This window comes from Mesocricetus auratus, unplaced genomic scaffold (assembly GCF_017639785.1).
Source record: "Mesocricetus auratus isolate SY011 unplaced genomic scaffold, BCM_Maur_2.0 Super-Scaffold_100694, whole genome shotgun sequence".
NCBI lineage: Eukaryota > Metazoa > Chordata > Mammalia > Rodentia > Cricetidae > Mesocricetus > Mesocricetus auratus.
Genome location: NW_024429268.1, coordinates 3,607,136 through 3,625,826, shown reverse-complemented (window position 1 = coordinate 3,625,826; position 18,691 = coordinate 3,607,136). Strand labels below are relative to the sequence as shown.

Here is an 18,691-nt window from a genome sequence, read left to right as displayed (position 1 = left end):
GACCAAGGATCATCATCTGTGTTAGCAAACATAAACACACTGAAGCCGGCATCAGTGTGCACAGCTCACATATGACTCAGTCTGCAATGCCGGGGAGCTGAAAACCCCTCACAGAACGCAGCCATCTCTCAAGGGTCCTTGTGTGTGGTGAGTGGTGCTTCTGCGCCTGTCAGCATCTGCAGAAGCAGCTCTAAGGCGTAGACACCGTAAAAATGATTCAGTGTCACAACAAGACTGACTAAACGTAAGCCATTTACACTTCAAAGTACAACGGAAGGGCAGAAGTGTACGGCCGGACTTTTATCTCAAGCGGTGTGCTACCTGGGGCACTCATCTAACAGTAAGAGAAAGGTTAAAATGATGATAGGTTTCCAGTGACCACGCGGCCATATGCAGGATCCCTCCACAGCTGCCTAATGTCACAGTCCAGAGCACACTTGAGAGTCAACAGTGGCGTCTATGAATGTCATCAGTTTGAGCCAGTCAGCACGCAGATTCCCTTCACTTGAATTTTTTAAAAATCAACAAAAATTATTGCAGGCTTTCTTTAACTCACCTGCTGAAACCCATAACACGAATTCAGGTGACTTGATAACAGACAAGGGAGAAGTTTCAGAAACCAACTGTTCCTAGAATGGCAGCAAATGTGGATCAAGACAGCAGAAACTAAAGTATTCAAGTATTTTATAGTTTTAAAACAAAACTGCGTCAAGTTCCCACCAGGCTTCCCAGGCCTAAGTTACCCTAGCCTGAAGAGTACCTCAAAGCCCTGGGCATAAGGCACCTGGAAATCCTCACCATCCTCTCGTGCTCTACAGTCCCTGGGGATTCCCAAGAACCCCATGTTAGCACTCACTGTGAGCTATGTCATCTTGTTACTCTCCAGTCTTTGCAGAGCCTCCAAGTCCCAGTGTGTTCTTATTTCCAAAACCCAGATAGAAAGCTAAATGCTTAAACAGATTGAAAATGAGGAAAAAAAACAAAGTTCAATACAATGCTTGCTGACTTGGGGTGAGGGGTCATTTCTGTAATTAGACAGCAACACTTAGAACATGGGATCAAGCTTAGGGAATTAAAGCACATAAATCCATGCGACTGTTGCCTAAATGTGACACTACTGACTACTGTGTCCACCTCATTGCCAGACAACAGATGAGAAAACACAGATGCACATCCAGAGAGCCCTGGAGGTTGTTTTCCTGCCGCCCCGTCATCCAATGCTGGATCTTTTCCAGGAGCTAAAGAAAGAACAACTGAGACCGGCTGCTGAGGAATTAGAACGCCCTCTCTCACCACCTGGAAATGTCTAGCGTTACACACAGCTGCTGAGCTGTTACAGCAAGTCACTGGAGCATTATGAGGTTAGAATTCCTTTTGGGCTGTTTCCAGGGCATTCTGCAATGCAGCCCTGTCTGGTTGACATACCTTCCTGGGGAAAGCGCCTTCTGCTGCTTCGCCACACGTCTGCATTGTCTGCTGAGGCACCAGCAGCATTAAGCAGAGCACACTCCCGGTGTCCATGCCAAGTTTGTACTGTGTTGTGAAAGGCTATAGTCTACACTTTGGGGGTGCATATTCATTTGTTATACAGGTTGTTATATATCAGTTATAGAAAAATCAGATTCAAAAAGGTTCCTTAACAATTAAATCAGCATTATTTAACTGATATTAAACCATAATTTCCAAAAACTAAAAGTATGGCTTTCCTACAAATACAAAATGATCTCACGCCAGAGACTTTATTCAACAATGAGGATATTAGCACAAATTTCAAGATGTGGCTATGGGCCAAGAGTATTACTGAAATATGTTTCCAGACTCTACAGAAATAGTGCATCTACTGTAACAAGGGCTCTCTAAGCATTAAGATATGAACACTGTACAAACTATTCCTGTGTGGTTGAGACCTAACTTTTTTTTTCTTTTCTTTTTTTTTCCTGAGACAGGGTTTTTCCACATAGCCCTGGAACCTGGTCTACACACCAGGATGGCCTTGAAACTGCAGAGTTCCATCTGCCTCTGCCTCCCAAGTGATGGGATTAAAGGAATGCACCACCACCACCTCACAAAGCCTAACTATTTAATAAAAAAAAATTGTTAAGTATTTTTTTGACTATGGTAGAACCAGAAAAAAAAGCATTATTGAAATAGAATACTGTAAACTGGGTGATTTTATAATTTCTGCTGCAAAGAAATTAGCTATAATATCTTGGACCATCTGTTTGTCAGAGTAGAAATCAATTACATGCCCCCTGCACAAAAATTGTTTGCAATATTGTAGATAAGAATCATGTGTGTGACTATTAATTAACTTCTACTACCACAGCATTATAAAACAGTCTATCTAAAGAAAGAAAAACGGGGGCTGGAGAGATGTCTCAGTAATTAAGAGCACTCACTGCTCTTCCAGAGGACCTGGGTTCGATTCCCAGTACCCATACGGCAGCTCACAACCATCTGTAACTCCTATTCCAGGGGACCTGACATCCTCACACATGAATCCAGGCAAAACACCAATGCAGATAAAATAAAAATAAAGCAATCATAAAAAAGAAAATAAAGAAAAGGGAATGCACCCCATACAGTCATTCAAGGGTCCATGAGGAAAACCCAGGATTACACAGAAAGGACATGGTAATCTTTCACATCTTAATAATTTTCCCAACTTGGATCGTGGCTAGTGCTAATCCAAGTCGAGAAGTACCAGGACAGGAGTTGGGAAGCAGAAACAATGTGCATGGATTCTTCCACCAAAATGTGCAAAGACAGGACTGGGGATACATGTGGGAGTATCTTGTTTGTACTCTAACAAATAATGCTTACATGAATGATCAGAAGGCAAGACCTAGCAGTTGCTTAATCACAGAGGTCTGGAGGTCCGTACAGACAGACAGGAAGTGAGATGGCTGGATGGAGAGAAGAATATAAAGCAGGAGGAGACAGGAGCTTGCTCTTTTTCAGCTGGGGCGTTACTGAGGTAAGGTGTGGCTGTGGGTGGCTTCTTTGTCTCTCCGATCTTTCAGCATTTACCCCTGTATCTGACTCTGGGCTTTTATCATTAAGACCGATTCGAACTCGTGCAACAGATAACACATTTGACAGGCGGCTTGTCTGTCCCGTGGTTCTAAATCAGAGAGCGCACACTGTGAAGATTACCACTAGTGTGTATTTCCTAACATATTATTTTGGGGCTAGTGACTACATATAAAAATTTTACGTTTACTTCCCCAACACTCAAAGCACCACCAAATCAAAGCTGCATGGAAAGCGCCACATTCGGTATCAACATATATTAAAATCACATGTGGCTATTCTGAGAAATACAGCCAGTGTCCCAAAGGAGACAGTCACCAGAGATACTACTGGAACACAGGTCATTAGCAAGCCACTCTCAAACGGATTGTCCTCTGCACTAAAGACTTGTCCAGATATACCGTCAGCTGGACAATAAGAAAGCTCAAAGGAAAACCACTGGGCGTCACTCACAATGAAACTGGGTAGTAACAAGCATAAGCGTTTAATATGAGGTTTTGCTAGTTTTCATTATTTCTGAAAAGTGTGTGGTACGCCTCTTATGCCAGTGTTTCCCACATTTCCAGGGACTTAACTCTGACCTGGAGGTATCACTGAAAGGAGGGTTTCTATTCGGTAAGTCTGAAGTGAGGCTGAGATGCTGGGTTTCACAGTTACTTAGGACTTCAGCTGCATAGCAAGGTTTGAATATACCACACAAAAAAAAATTTGTAAATGTATACAAGGGTATGGAAAGATTTCTTAGTTTCTGTTGTTACTTTATTGACACGGAAGCTCTATTTCATCTCGTGATGAACCACTAGCTCTGATTAGTGTTATAAATATCCTGTAACCCGCATTTAAAATGATGGGAAGCAGGGTCTTGTTGAGCTTCTGAGTGGTTCTAAGGATCCAAGAAGGGATGGTAGGGCTGAGGAGATCTGCTGGGATCTCCCATGCCTAGAACAGTTCTTGGCGCAGGTATCATTTCAACAAATGCCAGTGTTGGAAAATAGTCTGTGGGGACACCACACCTTGAGCAGAAACCCACTTCCCCTTCGGCCTGGGAGCAGGCAGCTGTGAGATAATGTTTACTGAAAACAATTCAGTGCTATAAAGCTCTTGATAGGGCTCTGAAATACCATGACTTTGACACCCTCTACGGCTAGATGCTTCTTCCTGTGTGTGGTCCCCCCCCCCCCCGCTACTGTGTCTCCCAGATTCTGGGGCCGGAGATTAAACCACCAGCCAGGAGGGTGAGAAGTCTGGAAAGAATTGTATGTAGATGGATGACAGAAGTCCTTAAAAAGGGAAGCTCTTTTTTCCTGGAGAGACTCCTCTCTCCTAAGCGGACTTGGGGTCTCCTCCTAAGCTGACTTGGGAAGCATAAAGTTTTCTTAAAGCAACCGACTGGTCTCTGTGTCATCTATCCCGACTACCTCGCTACATTCTTGGATGCAGGCCGCACAGCAGGTGCGACAATAGTCTATTTCAGATTTCTCAACATTTTGGAGAGTAAGAAAAATTAAGTAAAAGTCTCTTATGAAATTTAAAGTGCAAACAAAGAAAAGTAAAGATAAATTTCCATTGCTTTAATATATATTAAAGGCTAACAATAAAATGTGTTTTTAATAACAAGCTGTTTATCCAATGTGCCAAAGAAAAAGCCATACCTGTATTAAATAACCTATGAGACTGGTTACAATTCCAGTGATTGTAGGGAGATGGAATATTGAAAGCACAGAACCAAATCATCATAGGTTATTCTAGAACATGAATAGCCATTTACTGCTCACTCCAGTGTGTGACTAGCTTTGTGAGTATTAGGGAAATGCTTTCATCATAGGTTATTCTAGAACCTGAATAGCCATTTACTGCTCACTCCCGTGTGTGACTAGCTTTGTGAGTATTAGGGAAATGCTCAATTGGCCTAGACTAAGTTATCTCTCTTTTTCTTTTGAGGTGAGAGTTGGGTTAGCACATCAACACTGACAAAGCTGTGTGTTTTCTCAGAAAGACAGAGCTGCCTGACTATGTTCCGACAGAGAGTCAGCCCACTTCATGCTATGGGAAGCTGCACAGATTTCCCATGCCTGCAAACACAGCTCACAGCGCTAGCACTTGGGTTAGGAAGAAACTGCACACCCAGTGCTCTTAGCTGGGAAAGGACAAACTTTTCAGCAGCACCTGTGGCAGAAACCAGACCCTCACACATGACCCAGGAGTACATCAAAATCTTAGAGTTGCCGAAAGTCACAAAAACTAAAGAACTTATTCCTGTCTACAGAAATTATTCCTGTCTACAGAAGAGTACACTCAAAAACAACGGTGCCATAAAGGCAGGATTACGGTCATATGAAACTCATTTGTTTGAGCATCTGTTTGCCACCTACAAAGAATAATGCTTTCCAACGGATTTAGCCAAGAAAAGGACAGAAAAGAAAATCCCCTTACTAGGGAGTCAGTATAGAATCACACTGATCTGGAAGAACCATCTGCTGTTAATGAACCAAAACCTATAGATTTTACTTTTCCCTATTTAAATCACTGGTGTGTGTGGGGGGGGCTCTGATTAACAAAACTAAAAGTGCCCTCAGAGGATTGCTTTATATGTTTTGTTATTTAATCTAAATATATAGGATTCCCTCAGTTTCAAAAGGCATATAACTATCAAAATCCTAACACAGTAACTGAGAGAGGAGCAATCTGGAATGCAACAACCACTAAAGCCAATGAGAATAAAGCTCTGCAAGGTGTGCTCTCAAAGGCAGAGAGACATTGCTTAAATGAGGGAAACAACTCGGCCATTAGCAAGAGATGGATGACAATGTCGGTCATCAAACACAATGAAACATAATTAAAAGCACAACGAAAAGCAAGGCAAATACAAAAGAGCATCAAATCAAACGGGGAAAGTGAAACTTACGGCACACATACAAAGTGGCGCTCAGTGACGGCAGAAAGCCTGGGCACGCTACACACACACTTTAGCTGGTGGAAAGGGAGGAGAAGGCCAACAGTGCTGAAGGAAAGCACTGCAGTCAAAGCAGCAACGTGCCAAGGAAGGCGCCGCAGAGCTGAGGAGGACATGAGATGGATTTGCAGTTACACAGACAAGTGAAATCCGATTAACAGAACCCATGACAATAAAAGACCACACTAGCCTAGGCATTTACCTTACATGGAGATGAGACACCGCCTCTTTTTTTCTAAAAAGTGGTCGGTTTTGTTTGTTTTCACAAATCTGTAAGTTAGTTCTAAGTTCTACTATGATAAGAATGGGATACAGAAACTGGTCAGGGTAGTTCAGTTATTTGTCCTGGGCCAGAAGCTGGAAATGCCTGCCCTTGGCTCAGTCTTGGGCAGAATGGAGCTCTGGCTCTGATCTAGATGCCTGCCCTTGGCTCAGTCTTGGGCAGAATGGAGCTCTGGCTGTGATCTGGATCCCTGCCATCTTTCTTCCCGTCTTCTACAACCTGCATGTGCACCCTCCGTGTGAAGATGACACAAACTGAGAGGCACCTGGAAACACTGTGGATGAGCAGCCCAGCCCCCCACGCCTCAGCCATTCTGCCAGTCTTATTAAAAAGCCCCGAGAAGAGCGGCCCGAGGGCTCCTGTTTTCTAGGATCCATCCTTCTATGGAGGAGCTGTCTTCTGCTCACTCCTATAATCCCTTCATAAAACTACTTGCTAAACTCACCCTCCCATTGCCCCAAATTTCATTCACTGAGTTCCCAAGACAAAGCACATGGAAGCCACTGCTCTGGAGTGGCTCCGACGGTCACTGACTTTGTGTGACAGCTTTGCTCTCTGAGATAGGAACTCTTGAGACAAGAAAACGTCCATTGTACTCAAGGACCACGCTCTGCTAGATTTCAAAAGCAAGCACACTATTTCCATGCAAACAACAATGCCCTATTGACACAAAGAAGCATGAGCAGAACACGCAGGTTTCAACCCCGATCTATCTCTAACAACACCTTTATTTGGGGGTGACCTTGAAGAAGGAATATTCTTTTCATTCTCTGTGAAACTAATTACAAAGTTATGAGGCTATTCGTTGATCAATAAAAAAAAAATTAGGATTAACCTCTGAAGTCCAGTTGTCTTTTAGATTTTCCTAGCTAAACCCTGGCAATAAAATAACACAATCCTTAACTGCAGCCTTGGCAAGAGGCTTATCTGCCATTTGTGATAAATTATATTACAAACTGAATCTATATAAATATATTCAATGAAAACTGAACTTAGCATCTGAACTAAAATGTAACAGAAATATAAGCCACCTTCTGAAGCTTGAAAATTTAGAATGAAAGATGTAAACCTTAACATTTATAACTTGTATACTGATTGTAAGTTATGGCAACATTTTTGAGAAACTAATTTAAATAAACTATAAAATTAACCTTAGTCAAAACCAGGCTGGGGAAACCCAAAGAAACAGTTGACCTGAACAAGGGGAAGCTCATGGTCCCCAGACTGACGGCTGTGAAACCAGCATAGGATGGAAACAGGCCCCCTGAACATGGGTGTTATTTAGGAGGCCTGGTCAGTCTATGGGGCCTACTGGTAGTAGATCAGTATTTATCCCTAGTGTATGAATGACTTTGGGAGTCCATCCCCACCGAGGGATACTCTCTCAACAAAGACACATGGGAAAGGGCCTAGGCCCTGCCCCAAATGATGTGACAGACTTTGATGATCCCCCATGGAAGGCCTCCCTGGGGAGTGGATGGGGGGGTCAGTGGGAGACAGGGTAGGAGAGGAGGGAGAGGGAACTGCGATTGAAATGCAAAATAAGATGGTTTCTAATTTAAATAAAAAATAAAAATAAATAGAATTACTCCCTTTGAAGAGGTTATAGGGAAATTTTTAATTACATATAAAATGTTTGTTACCTTAAACCACCTGCTGTAGGCGGCATCTTTTCGGAGTGTTTTAGGTTGAAACTTGTTGTCCTCCAAAGACCTGTAAGTTGACAGACTGGTCACCAGAAACTACTATGTGGTGGGAGAACCTTTGGGGGCAGGGCCTGGGGAAGGAAGTTAGGTCACTGGGTATGGGTGGGAGGGGACTTTAAAAGAGATGTTGCTTCCCAGAAACCGAGAGGTGAGCAGCCTTCTCCACAGAGTGCTCCTCACCATCAAGTACTGTGCCTTGCCTCCAGAGGCCCACAACAACAGAAACCAAGAGCCAAAGTAACTCTTTTCTGTGTGGTTGTGGTCCATGTCCCGTCACCCCCCCCCACCATAATCCAATGTTCTCCCTCTGCTGAGCATGCTCCCAGTGCTCCCCTCCTTCAAGTTTCTCGGGTATTCTGTTGCAGTGACAGGAAGTGGCTAGCTCATAGGAGTCCTCTTTCCTTTCCCTGAAGCACTGAACACTAGATCCCTGTCATAACAGATTCTTTGGCCAGATGTTCTCATACGTCCCTTGTAGACTTCCTTCAAGTGTGATGTACATTACGTCCATCCTGCCCTCAAAATCCTAAGGTGTTTCTCATCCTCTACCATCCCCCAACAGCTGTCTGTGTATCCTGTGTTTCCCATCCTCTACCATCCCCCAACAGCTGGCTGTGTATCCTGTTTCCCATCCTCTACCATCCCCCAACAGCTGTCTGTGTATCCTGTGTTTCCCATCCTCTACCATCCCCCAACAGCTGGCTGTGTATCCTGTTTCCCATCCTCTACCATCCCCCAACAGCTGTCTGTGTATCCTGTGTTTCCCATCCTCTACCATCCCCCAACAGCTGTCTGTGTATCCTGTGTCTCTCATCCTCTACCATCCCCCAACAGCTGTCTGTGTATCCTGTGTTTCCCATCCTCTACCATCCCCCAACAGCTGTCTGTGTATCCTGTGTCTCCCATCCTCTACCATCCCCAACAGCTGTCTGTGTATCCTGTGTCTCCCATCCTCTACCATCCCCCAACAGCTGGCTGTGTATCCTGTTTCCCATCCTCTACCATCCCCCAACAGCTGTCTGTGTATCCTGTGTCTCCCATCCTCTACCATCCCCCAACAGCTGTCTGTGTATCCTGTGTCTCCCATGCTCTACCATCCCCCAACAGCTGTCTGTGTATCCTGTTTCCCATCCTCTACCATCCCCCAGGAGCTGGCTGTGTATCCTGGCCTGTCCTCAGCAACAATCCTTCTAGACTGTTTTAAGCAAAACTCTGCAGCACCTGTGTTTCCCCTTAAACATGTTCCATTTACTGACTGCCCTTCCTGCCCCTTGGCTGCCAGATCCCACTTCACCATGCTACAGGCACAGTTGCGTCTAATCTCTCACGAACACTGTAAGAACTGGCTGTGAAAAAAAAGAACTGGCTGTGGGGGTTCCTGTATCTACCTCAGCGGCCCTGAATGGACTCTTCCTTGCTGTGCTTTAATAAATACTACTGAACAATATTTCTTTAACAGTGGATAATCAGGAATTTGTTGTTGAACGAACAAATAGAACTATACAGATACACACATCAGCACCTAAGAAAAGAAAGACACTCACGCACTCATGCACGCACACGTACACGGCACTCACACAGGACTTTCTACATAGCAACTATATCCTATTGCAGTGACATTTTAAAACTTCCTTATTTGGCCGGGCAGTGGTGGTGCACGCCTTTAATCCCAGCACTGGGGAAGCAGAGGCAGGTGGATCTCTGTGAGTTCGAGACCAAGCCTAGTCTACCCAGCAAGTTCCAGGACAGGCTCCAAAACAATACAGAGAAACCCTGTCTCAAAAAACCAAAAAAAAAAAAAAAAAATTCCTTATTTGTACCCCTCTAACTAACAAAAGGGTTATGTCCTAACAAAATGACCAGAAACTGAAACTATCACAAGTGAAAAGCACATGTGTGCACACAGGAAATTAAAATCATCTCCAAGATAAGGAAAGAGATCTATAGAAGAAGTCACACCAAATCATGATACCTTATCTTGGACTCATGGCATTCACAATGGTGGGAAAATAAAGTTCTGATGCTTTGGAAAAATTTATGTTTTTTTAATTATGCGTATGTGTGCATGTCTGTGTGATCCAAACTGGGTCCTCAGAAAAAGGAGTACATGCTCTTAACCATTACTCCATCTCTCTGACCTCTTAAAGAAACCAACCATGGCTCAGTGATGGCTGCCTACGAAACTTAGTATTTTAGAAAATACTCAAAATGCTATAGTAATGGAGTGGCATTTCTGTGTTTTTACTCATTATAGCCAGCTACAGGAACAGTAGAGTTTACCTGTTCAACAGCCACATGGAGATAGTGGCTGCTGCACCACAGAGCACAGATTTAGAGACCAGACAAAACCAGAAAGGTCTATCAACTGTCCCGACTGTTTGACCAAGAAACAGTTGCTACTTACTGACACATATTTAACCAGTACAAATTCACAGAAGTCAAACCTCCTCTCACACATCAAATCTTACTCTGGTGTGCTGAGCAGGTTATGGGAGGATCACACATATGAATGTCACCACTTGGGTTCCTGATATGTGGGGGCTACTACAAAATGCAGAGAATGGAGGCTTGTGACTGGAATGTGTTAATAATCCACAGGGGTCAGAATTCCAAGAAAGATGATCCAGGAATTCTCAGTACCCACCAGTAATGGGTATGTATTTACCTCAGGTTTTACAATACACTATTTAAATTTAATCAAGTATTTTCAACAGACATGAAGTACCCGGAAATATAAGAAATATCATTCATACTACACTGAACAAAATGTTTCAAAATGTTTTGTTAATCAAAAAATATACTGCTCCATAATTACTAATTTCATACGTAGATAGTAACAAAGTTCAACAGGCATGAATGCACAGAATTGGAGTGACACAAAGAGAAATGCAGTTAAACTTACTTGGGACTCTCTCACCTAACTGAACAAAACACTGTTATCCAAATAAATAGCAACCTCACTTGAGAATAGATCAGAAAAATGAATGTTAGAGATATCAGGGTCTAATAAACAGTATGTTGCTTATTTAGTACAAAGTTCTAATAAGAGAACTTTACATTTGAACAGGTCTTTCCTTAAATTTACTTTAAAACATCTTATAGTTGCCAAGGACTTAATGTTTGGATTTATTCCTATTTTATGCAGATAAGGAAACTAAGGTTCACGGAAATTAAGTGACATGGGAAGGTCACATAACTAAGACGAGCACATCTAAAGCTCAAAAACCGGGCCACATTTTATTTCCACAAATTTTCCACAGGCACTGCCCTGTTGAAGCAGTAGAACTATACTGAGCATACAATGTCATGTAAACGTTAGTAATTACAAAAGTCTGTAGTATAATTATGCTGACTGGATCAAATGTGCATTAATAATACTTAAAATGGTAATTAAGTTTAGAACAAATCTCAATAATGGTAATTCAATTTAGAAAAAAAAAACTCCCAAGAGCATCATGCTCAAAGGAATCTTTTCTAAATGTAAGTCTATAATCTTTTCACAAAGAAATGCAAAGTGATCAATAAAAGGCTTGCCAGCATAAAATTTATTTATGAAGATCAAATTATGTGTAGAAACTAAAATGGAATTTTTGACTCAGAAGTTATGTTTCTAAAGTGAGTCGTATGACATATCAAATTGCTGTATTTTTTTATTCCATCAGATCTATTTAAGGCTGATGTAAAAGCTTTATTTAAAATGTCAACAATGTCAAGGAGAATTAAAAACGTGAGGAACAAGCATGGCAGATTTATAAAGACTGGATGAAATGCACAGGTGGTCATCGCTGGAAGAAAGCAACTGGGAAAACTCATTCTAGAACAGTAGAAATTTAAATATGGGCAGCCTTCCATACTACAGAATATGGGTAAGTGGAATCACAAATTGAGAAAAGCAACTTATATCATAGTCCCATTTTTGTCTTAAAAGAGCTTAAGTGAATTACTATATGCAGTAAATATCTGACGGGTGTTAACATAAATGCACAGATGAAATATTCACATATGTATATATATATATATATATATATATACACACACAGTGGCAACAGTGGCAGCCTCTGAGGGTTATAGTGTGGTCCTGTTTTGTGCAGCGTTGGAGATGAAACTCAGGGCCGTATCCATACCAAATTACTTTGGCACTGAGACACATACCCGGCTCATTCTGTTTATGTTTCCTAACTTTATACCGTGAGTCTGTTATTTTGAGGATGACACATCACTATAATAAAAGGTTTGGTTTACAATGTGAAGATACTGTTGGGTGGCATAAACCTTTAAGAGCTCAGGCATTCATATAGACGGAAGGACCCTAGTTTCTCCTTGTGCCTTCTGATGGAGATAAAACTGCTTGCTCCCACATGGGGCCTTGCCACAAAGGGGTCACTATCCTCAACCTTTACTGGAGGCTAAATCCATGGTACACTACCTATTCTTGGACTTTGATGACCCAAAATTGCAGGTTACATAAACTGTCTTTATAAAACTCATTTGTGCCAAATACTTCATTAGCGGCAAAAAGCTACAACATACATTATAAAATATATTTAAACTCTTTTTTAAAAAAATTTTGTGGGCTTGTTGATGTCGTTTGTTCCTTTTTTATTATTATTTTTTTTTTGAGACAGGGCCTAACCTGTAGCCTTAAATAGCCTGAAACTCACTATGTTCACAAGGATGGCCTTAAGCAGCAATCCTCCAGCCTTTGTGTCTTAAGTTCTGTTTTTGTTGCTCTAATACCTAGACAGAGGCAGCTTAGGGGATTAAGGTTTTCCTTTTATCTTACCCTTCCAAGTCACAGTCCTTCAAAGCAGGAAAGTCACAGCAGCAAGGGCCAGAAACAGCTAGTCATAGCACATCTACAGTCATGAGCAGAAGAGTGAATTAATGTGTGCATTACTGAGTTTGGAGGTGTCTTCCACCTTCAAACTGGGTCTTCTCCTATCAATACACCTAATCACAAAAACTCCTCCCAGACAGGCCCAGAGACCAGCCTAATGTGGACCATCCCTCATTGTAACTCCCTTTCCAAGTGGTCCTAGTTGAAATCAACCTTATTGAATGACAATTAGAGCTTTCTGGGCGACAAATGCAGCATGAGAAGGAAAGCATAGTGAATGAAATGCTTGCTCACTTAGGTAAATACTGGGACAGAGAGTGAAGAGCAGAAGAACCAAGAGTCAGACACTGGAGGGCCTGCAAGACCAAGGTAAGATTTACAAAAACCTCCTGATGTCTCATCATGGGAATATCGGAGTATACTCACACAAATCTAGATGGCAAAGCCTTTTGCTCCTACATGACAAGCTCATACAACATGACACTGATTGCCACAGGCAACTCTAAGTCAGGAGATATTTGTGTTTCCAAACACTACCCAATGGGAAATTTTCAGCTCCTTTACAAGCTTATGGCCACTTCATGCCTAGGTCTCTGCGGACAGATACATGTCTGTAGTCAGTGACTAAAGAACCACGCATGATATGTTTTCTTTTCTGCAAACCTCCTGCTTCAGCCTCCCAAGTGAGGGGATGTTAAGTATGTACCTAGCTGAGGGTAGCGTGAATTACTTGAGCTGTAGGGTACTCTAAAGACTGTTTTCTATGGACTGTCCCAAGTGAGGAATGCACAGAAGCCTTCAAATGTTTTCTAACCCCTTCCTTGAAACAGTTCCCTGGTCTCCATTTCCTGCTTTTAGCCATCTCTCAACTACTCTCAATCCCTCATCACATCCCCAGCAGCATCAGATCTCTTCACAAAGCCACTATTTTATGTGAGTACTATCCTGTGTGTGTGTGTGTGTGTGTGTGTGTGTGTGTGTGTGTGTGTGTGTGTGTGTGTGTGTAGCACTCACCTTCTCTAAGGCTGGCCCCTTCCCTTGCAAAGTACCTCTGCCTTTCCTGTGCCACTCACCAATTAAATCCCATGCCCCTTTAGAAATGCAGACATGGTCTGCTCAACCATGACTGCTTTGTCTAGTCCTGCCTTCCCTAACCAGCTCTCTGGAGACCCTGGGCTTCACACATAAGTCCTGCAGTTTAACGTCTCAATGGAATCCATCTTGCTTTCTTCTTGCACTAGGCAGTGCACACCTGGTAGGAAACACAGTCTTTCACTTCTGGATTGCCCACAGCACCCAGTAACAAGAGAAAAGCGCTAGTTAGCTCACTATTCCTCCTGACCTTAGGAAGGTACAAATACCTTCCACCTTCCATCTCCTGTCTAAGAATTTATCCAAGTGATACATCTGCATAAAGTTTCAGAACCGTTGTTATCAAGGTACCAATTGTACCATACAAACTACAAATAATATGACTCTTAAGAAAAGACTAATTTGCCTGGCGGTGGTGGCGCAAGCCTTTAATCCCAGCACTCGGGAGGCAGAGGCAGGCAGATCTCTGTGAGTTCGAGGCCGGGCTGGACCGACAGCCTCCAAAACAATACAGAGAAACCCTGTCTCGTAAAACAAACAAACAAACAAACAAAAAAGGCCAATTTAAAATGTATATTGCAAATAATAAAAACACAAAACACGGTCTGGGTCTGGAGATTTAGCTCAGTTAGTAGGGTACTTTCCTAACATGCAAAGCCCTAGACTGGATCCCCAACCCCACACAGGATCGGGTGGGGGCTGCATAAGCATCTGTAATCTCCACAGGAAGAGCTAAGAGGACCCCAGGCTAGGATGCTGTCTCTGGAATATAAATGACAAAGAAGGAGGGAGGGAGGGAGGGAGGGGGAGGGAGGGAGGGAGGGGAAGGAGAGAGAAATGACTTAGGATATTTCTCTATATGATCCACAACAAAGAAGTCAGTGAAAAATTGGCAGAGAGGAGGTATAAAGTTATTTTCTAAGTTTAGTTACTGAAGTATTCAAACTCACAGTTCAGAAGAACATATCAAGTTGTTTGTTTTTAACAGTGAGGATAGAGCACAGGCCACATACATGCAGAGCACATGCTTTCCTGTAAGCTGAGTCTCCGGTTACCACTTGACTTTTTAGAATGGTCATTTCTGCTAAGCAGAATGGGCTGTTCACTTAGGAATATTTCCATTTTGTTCAGAAAGAAAATTAACAGGGAGTTCATGTGACATTTGAAGTATTTATATATGTATATAAATATATTACACACACACATATATATGTATATATATAAACTCAGTTTTCTAAAATAGGCATCTGTAAAATAATTTATAATATATATCCATTTTGTTTGAAATGAGTAGTAACAGCTATTTCCAGAAGACTACCATAAAATATTAGCAGTTTCAAGAAGGCTTTATTTGCTTGATTTTAAAAAAAAATCCCTTCAATAAAAAATAAACTCCAATACTACTCTTTTTTTTTTTTTTTTTTTTTTGGTTTTTCGAGACAGGGTTTCTCTGTATTGCTTTGGAGGCTGTCCTGGAACTCGTTCTTGTAGACCAGGCTGGCCTCGAACTCACAGAGATCCGCCTGCCTCTGCCTCCCGAGTGCTGGGATTAAAGCTGTGTGCCACCAACGAGCGGCCCTCCAATACTTCTTAAATTACTATAAAGAATTAGGCACTGCAGTGGTCTCATAGCGTACTCAGTTTTACTACATCAAAAGTCAACAGAATCATGCCTGGAACCTTGTTTCATGGCCAAGGCTAGAAAGGAGACAGGAATCTGCAGAGGAAGAAGTTCTGAGAACCACCACAGGAGCACTGGCTTCTGTCTCTTGAGGTTTTGTACTTGACACGGGATACCACAGCATTACAAACCTTGCTGCAGTGTCAACTTAGAAATGTTCCAAACAGAGGAGCCAAGGCTTCCCTGCTGAGTACGTAATAGAAATGAAGGCAACCCTGAACTTCCTGGACACTGCCATTTCTGTCTCCGCACCGACCCTGAACTCCCACAGCCACTGTCTCTCTGTTTGTTACTCAATCTGCTATGAGTTTCACCGCTTTAAGGGTATTAGCTGATGGTAGTCCCAGGAGCCTCGAGATGTATCTCTGCTGGGCAGACGGGAACCATGAGGATGGGAACCACGAGGCAGCAGGACTAAAATGGCAATCTAGAGACTCCAATGCTTCAGGGTCATCTAAAGCACTCACCCCGTGGCTCTTTCTTCAAGACAGAGAGCACTGGCCGTCTCTGGACAGTAACATCCTCACATTTTAGTTAAGACATCTGAAGGTCAGTAAGTCCACCGGGATCAAATGTTTAGTTTTGGAGATGCTGTTGGCTCTGCCATTATTAGGTAATTAAGAACTGTGAAATTTAATTTGCAAGATGTTGCGATGCTTGATGTCTGAAAAACTGTTTATAGTAACAAACAGGAAACATTATAATCAAGTTTAGGAAGAAACAAAAATGAGCCGGGCGTTGGTGGCGCATGCTTTTAATCCCAGCACTCGGGAGGCAGAGGCAGGCGGATCTCTGTGAGTTCGAGGCCAGCCTGGTCTGCAGAGCGAGTTCCAGGCCAGACTCCAAAGCAATACAGAGAAACCCTGTCTCGAAAAACCAAAAAAAAAAAAGTTTTAATCCTCATTCTTTCATTCTTTTCCTGTGTGTGTGTGTGTGTGTGTGTGTGTGTGTGTGTGTGTGTATGGTAAAAATGTATCGATGATGCACTGTATGTATACAAGGGTGGTTCCCCAACAGCACATGCACTAGTGACATGGTAGCTCTCTTAGTATGTACAGACAAGACTCCTGCATGTTCACAGTTTCAAGACTCACATAGCCCTACGTTTACTGGAAACCATCTCAGCCCTTAAGGGGTACATGAGCACAATGAATGACTAAGACTAAGAAGTCAATGTCACCTACTGCTAGTACTGTAACCTTTGGATTTTCCTACCAGCACTCCCAGGATGTACTGGTGATAAGCAAAAATCAAATTCAAACCTCAGAACAAGACCCCTGAATTCACGAGCTTGTAAAAACTAAAGGCCATTCCAAAAACGATGCTTTCTTCTGAAACCGATGATTAACCCAAAATCCCACACAGTGCAAACACAATAAGCAGTAATTGGCAAATAGGGGCCGGGGAGACAGTTCAGTCAGGAGAGCAGGGAGAGCTGAGTTCAACCTCAGAACCCACATACAAATACATGGCATAGTGATGGGCACTTAATGCTAGCTCTAGGGAGGTGGCCACAGGGGATCCTATCCATTGGCCGGCCAGCAAGCCTAGCCTAATCAATTATTTCCAGGCCAGTGAGCGAGAGAAAACAAAGTGATCAGGGCCTGAAGGATGACACTCAGGGTTGACATCTGCACATGTGCCTATACACACACACACACACACACACACACACACACACACACACACACAATAGATAGGAAAACCAATTTGAAAACTAAATACATCTAGCCTCACAATTTACATTAGAATAAATGCTACTAACTCAACTCATTCGACACACACGTGGAGGGCAATATTTAAAAGTTTGAGAAATACAAATCCTTGAGGTTGGGAATTCAGTTTACTGATGAAAGTATTTGTCTAGCGGGCTCAAGGCTCCGGGTTCGATCCCCAGCACGCGCGCACACACACACACGCACACACACACACACACACACACACACACACACACACACACAATTATAATTGAAATCCTTAGCGTTAAACCTTTCAGACTTTTAGATAACCGTTTGCTACTCTTGTACTAAGTTCAGGCTATTTCTCAGGTGACTAGAAATGCGTCCCTGACAGCAGGCAGTTCTCCCTGTCCCTCATGTTTTGGGTTTTTGATTTTGTTTTTCCCCCTGCAGTGTGGAAGGTTGAGCTGCTGGGAGTTATGTGTTTGGCATCTCAGGCGTTTGTTAACTCTAGGAACACCGGGTCAGGAGGACACAAAACTCTGTCACCTCCTCCCTGGGCCCTCACAAAGGGTCTATGGGGCGAAGACTAATACTCAGTGTCCGCTTTCCACACAGGGGAACCAGAGGCCGCGTGGGAGGCTGGGTGGCCTGCCCACGAGGCGGGAGAACACGGGAGGCCGGGGTGGAGCACGGGCAGCAGCAGCAGCACCTCCGGGAAGGGGATGATACAGTACCCGTGGGTAGCAGGGGCTCCAGCGGGGTAAAGGCACGCTCCATGGCGGGCTATGGGCTTTCTGCGCGGGAAGAAAAAAAAAGAGGCTCCGAGTTAAGAAAAAAAAAACTTCCCCCAAACCTCATTTATGCAAAAGGAGTTGAGAGCGAGCGGCTCAGCTTGCACTCTGAACCCCCGGGGCACTGCGGGGGAAAAAGTCCCGGAGAGGAGGCAGCAGAACCGAGAGAGCTTCCCCGAGCCCGCTCCGCTGCGCGCCGGCTTCCATCCGGGCACTGGCGGCGAGGGGCGGCTTCCCTTCCCCCCTCCCTCCCTTCCTCCCTCCGTCCCTCTCTTCCTCCCTCCCCGTCTGCTCGCCCGCGGCCCGCGCACCTCACACAACGGCGGGTGGAGCCACGAGCAACGGATCGGGCGCTCGGCGCTCGGCTGCGGGGCCTGAGGCGCGCGCAGGTCGGTTGGGTCGCGGGAGGAGGAGGGGGAGGGGAAAGGGAAGGAGGAGGGGCCGCCCCTTCCGGGAGGGGCGGTGGGCGGGGCGCCAGGGCGGGGCGGGGCGGGGTGGGCGGGGCGCCGGGGCTGCGGTCTGAGTTGAAGGTCCTCGCGCTCCTGTGCTCGGTTCCCCACCCCTGGCGGGCGGGAGGAGATCCGTGCGCATCCTTCTCCCGCTGCCCTAACCCCTGTCCTCTGGGCCCACCTC

At 43.9% G+C, this 18,691-nt stretch overlaps 1 protein-coding gene across 8 annotated transcripts in view; it reads right to left on the bottom strand.

Annotated features, from left to right (window-relative positions):
• Tpk1 (thiamin pyrophosphokinase 1) overlaps positions 1–18,473 on the bottom strand; it is a 312,826-nt gene extending 294,353 nt beyond the window's left edge. For 2 of the 8 annotated variants that reach the window (XM_040740431.1, XM_040740436.1), the window contains exons 1-3: positions 18,121–18,273; positions 7,913–7,982; positions 557–629 (exon numbers count right to left, since the gene is read on the bottom strand). In XM_040740431.1, the coding sequence (XP_040596365.1) occupies positions 557–629; positions 7,913–7,982; positions 18,121–18,125 (148 nt within the window). In that variant the 5' untranslated portion in view covers positions 18,126–18,273. Of the gene's footprint in view, positions 1–556; positions 630–7,912; positions 7,983–12,758; positions 12,832–18,001; positions 18,062–18,120; positions 18,285–18,369 lie in introns of those variants that run through there. The other 6 variants (XM_040740432.1, XM_040740434.1, XM_040740430.1 and 3 more) reach the window with 5 other exon arrangements.
• Between the last annotated feature and the right edge of the window lie 218 nt (positions 18,474–18,691).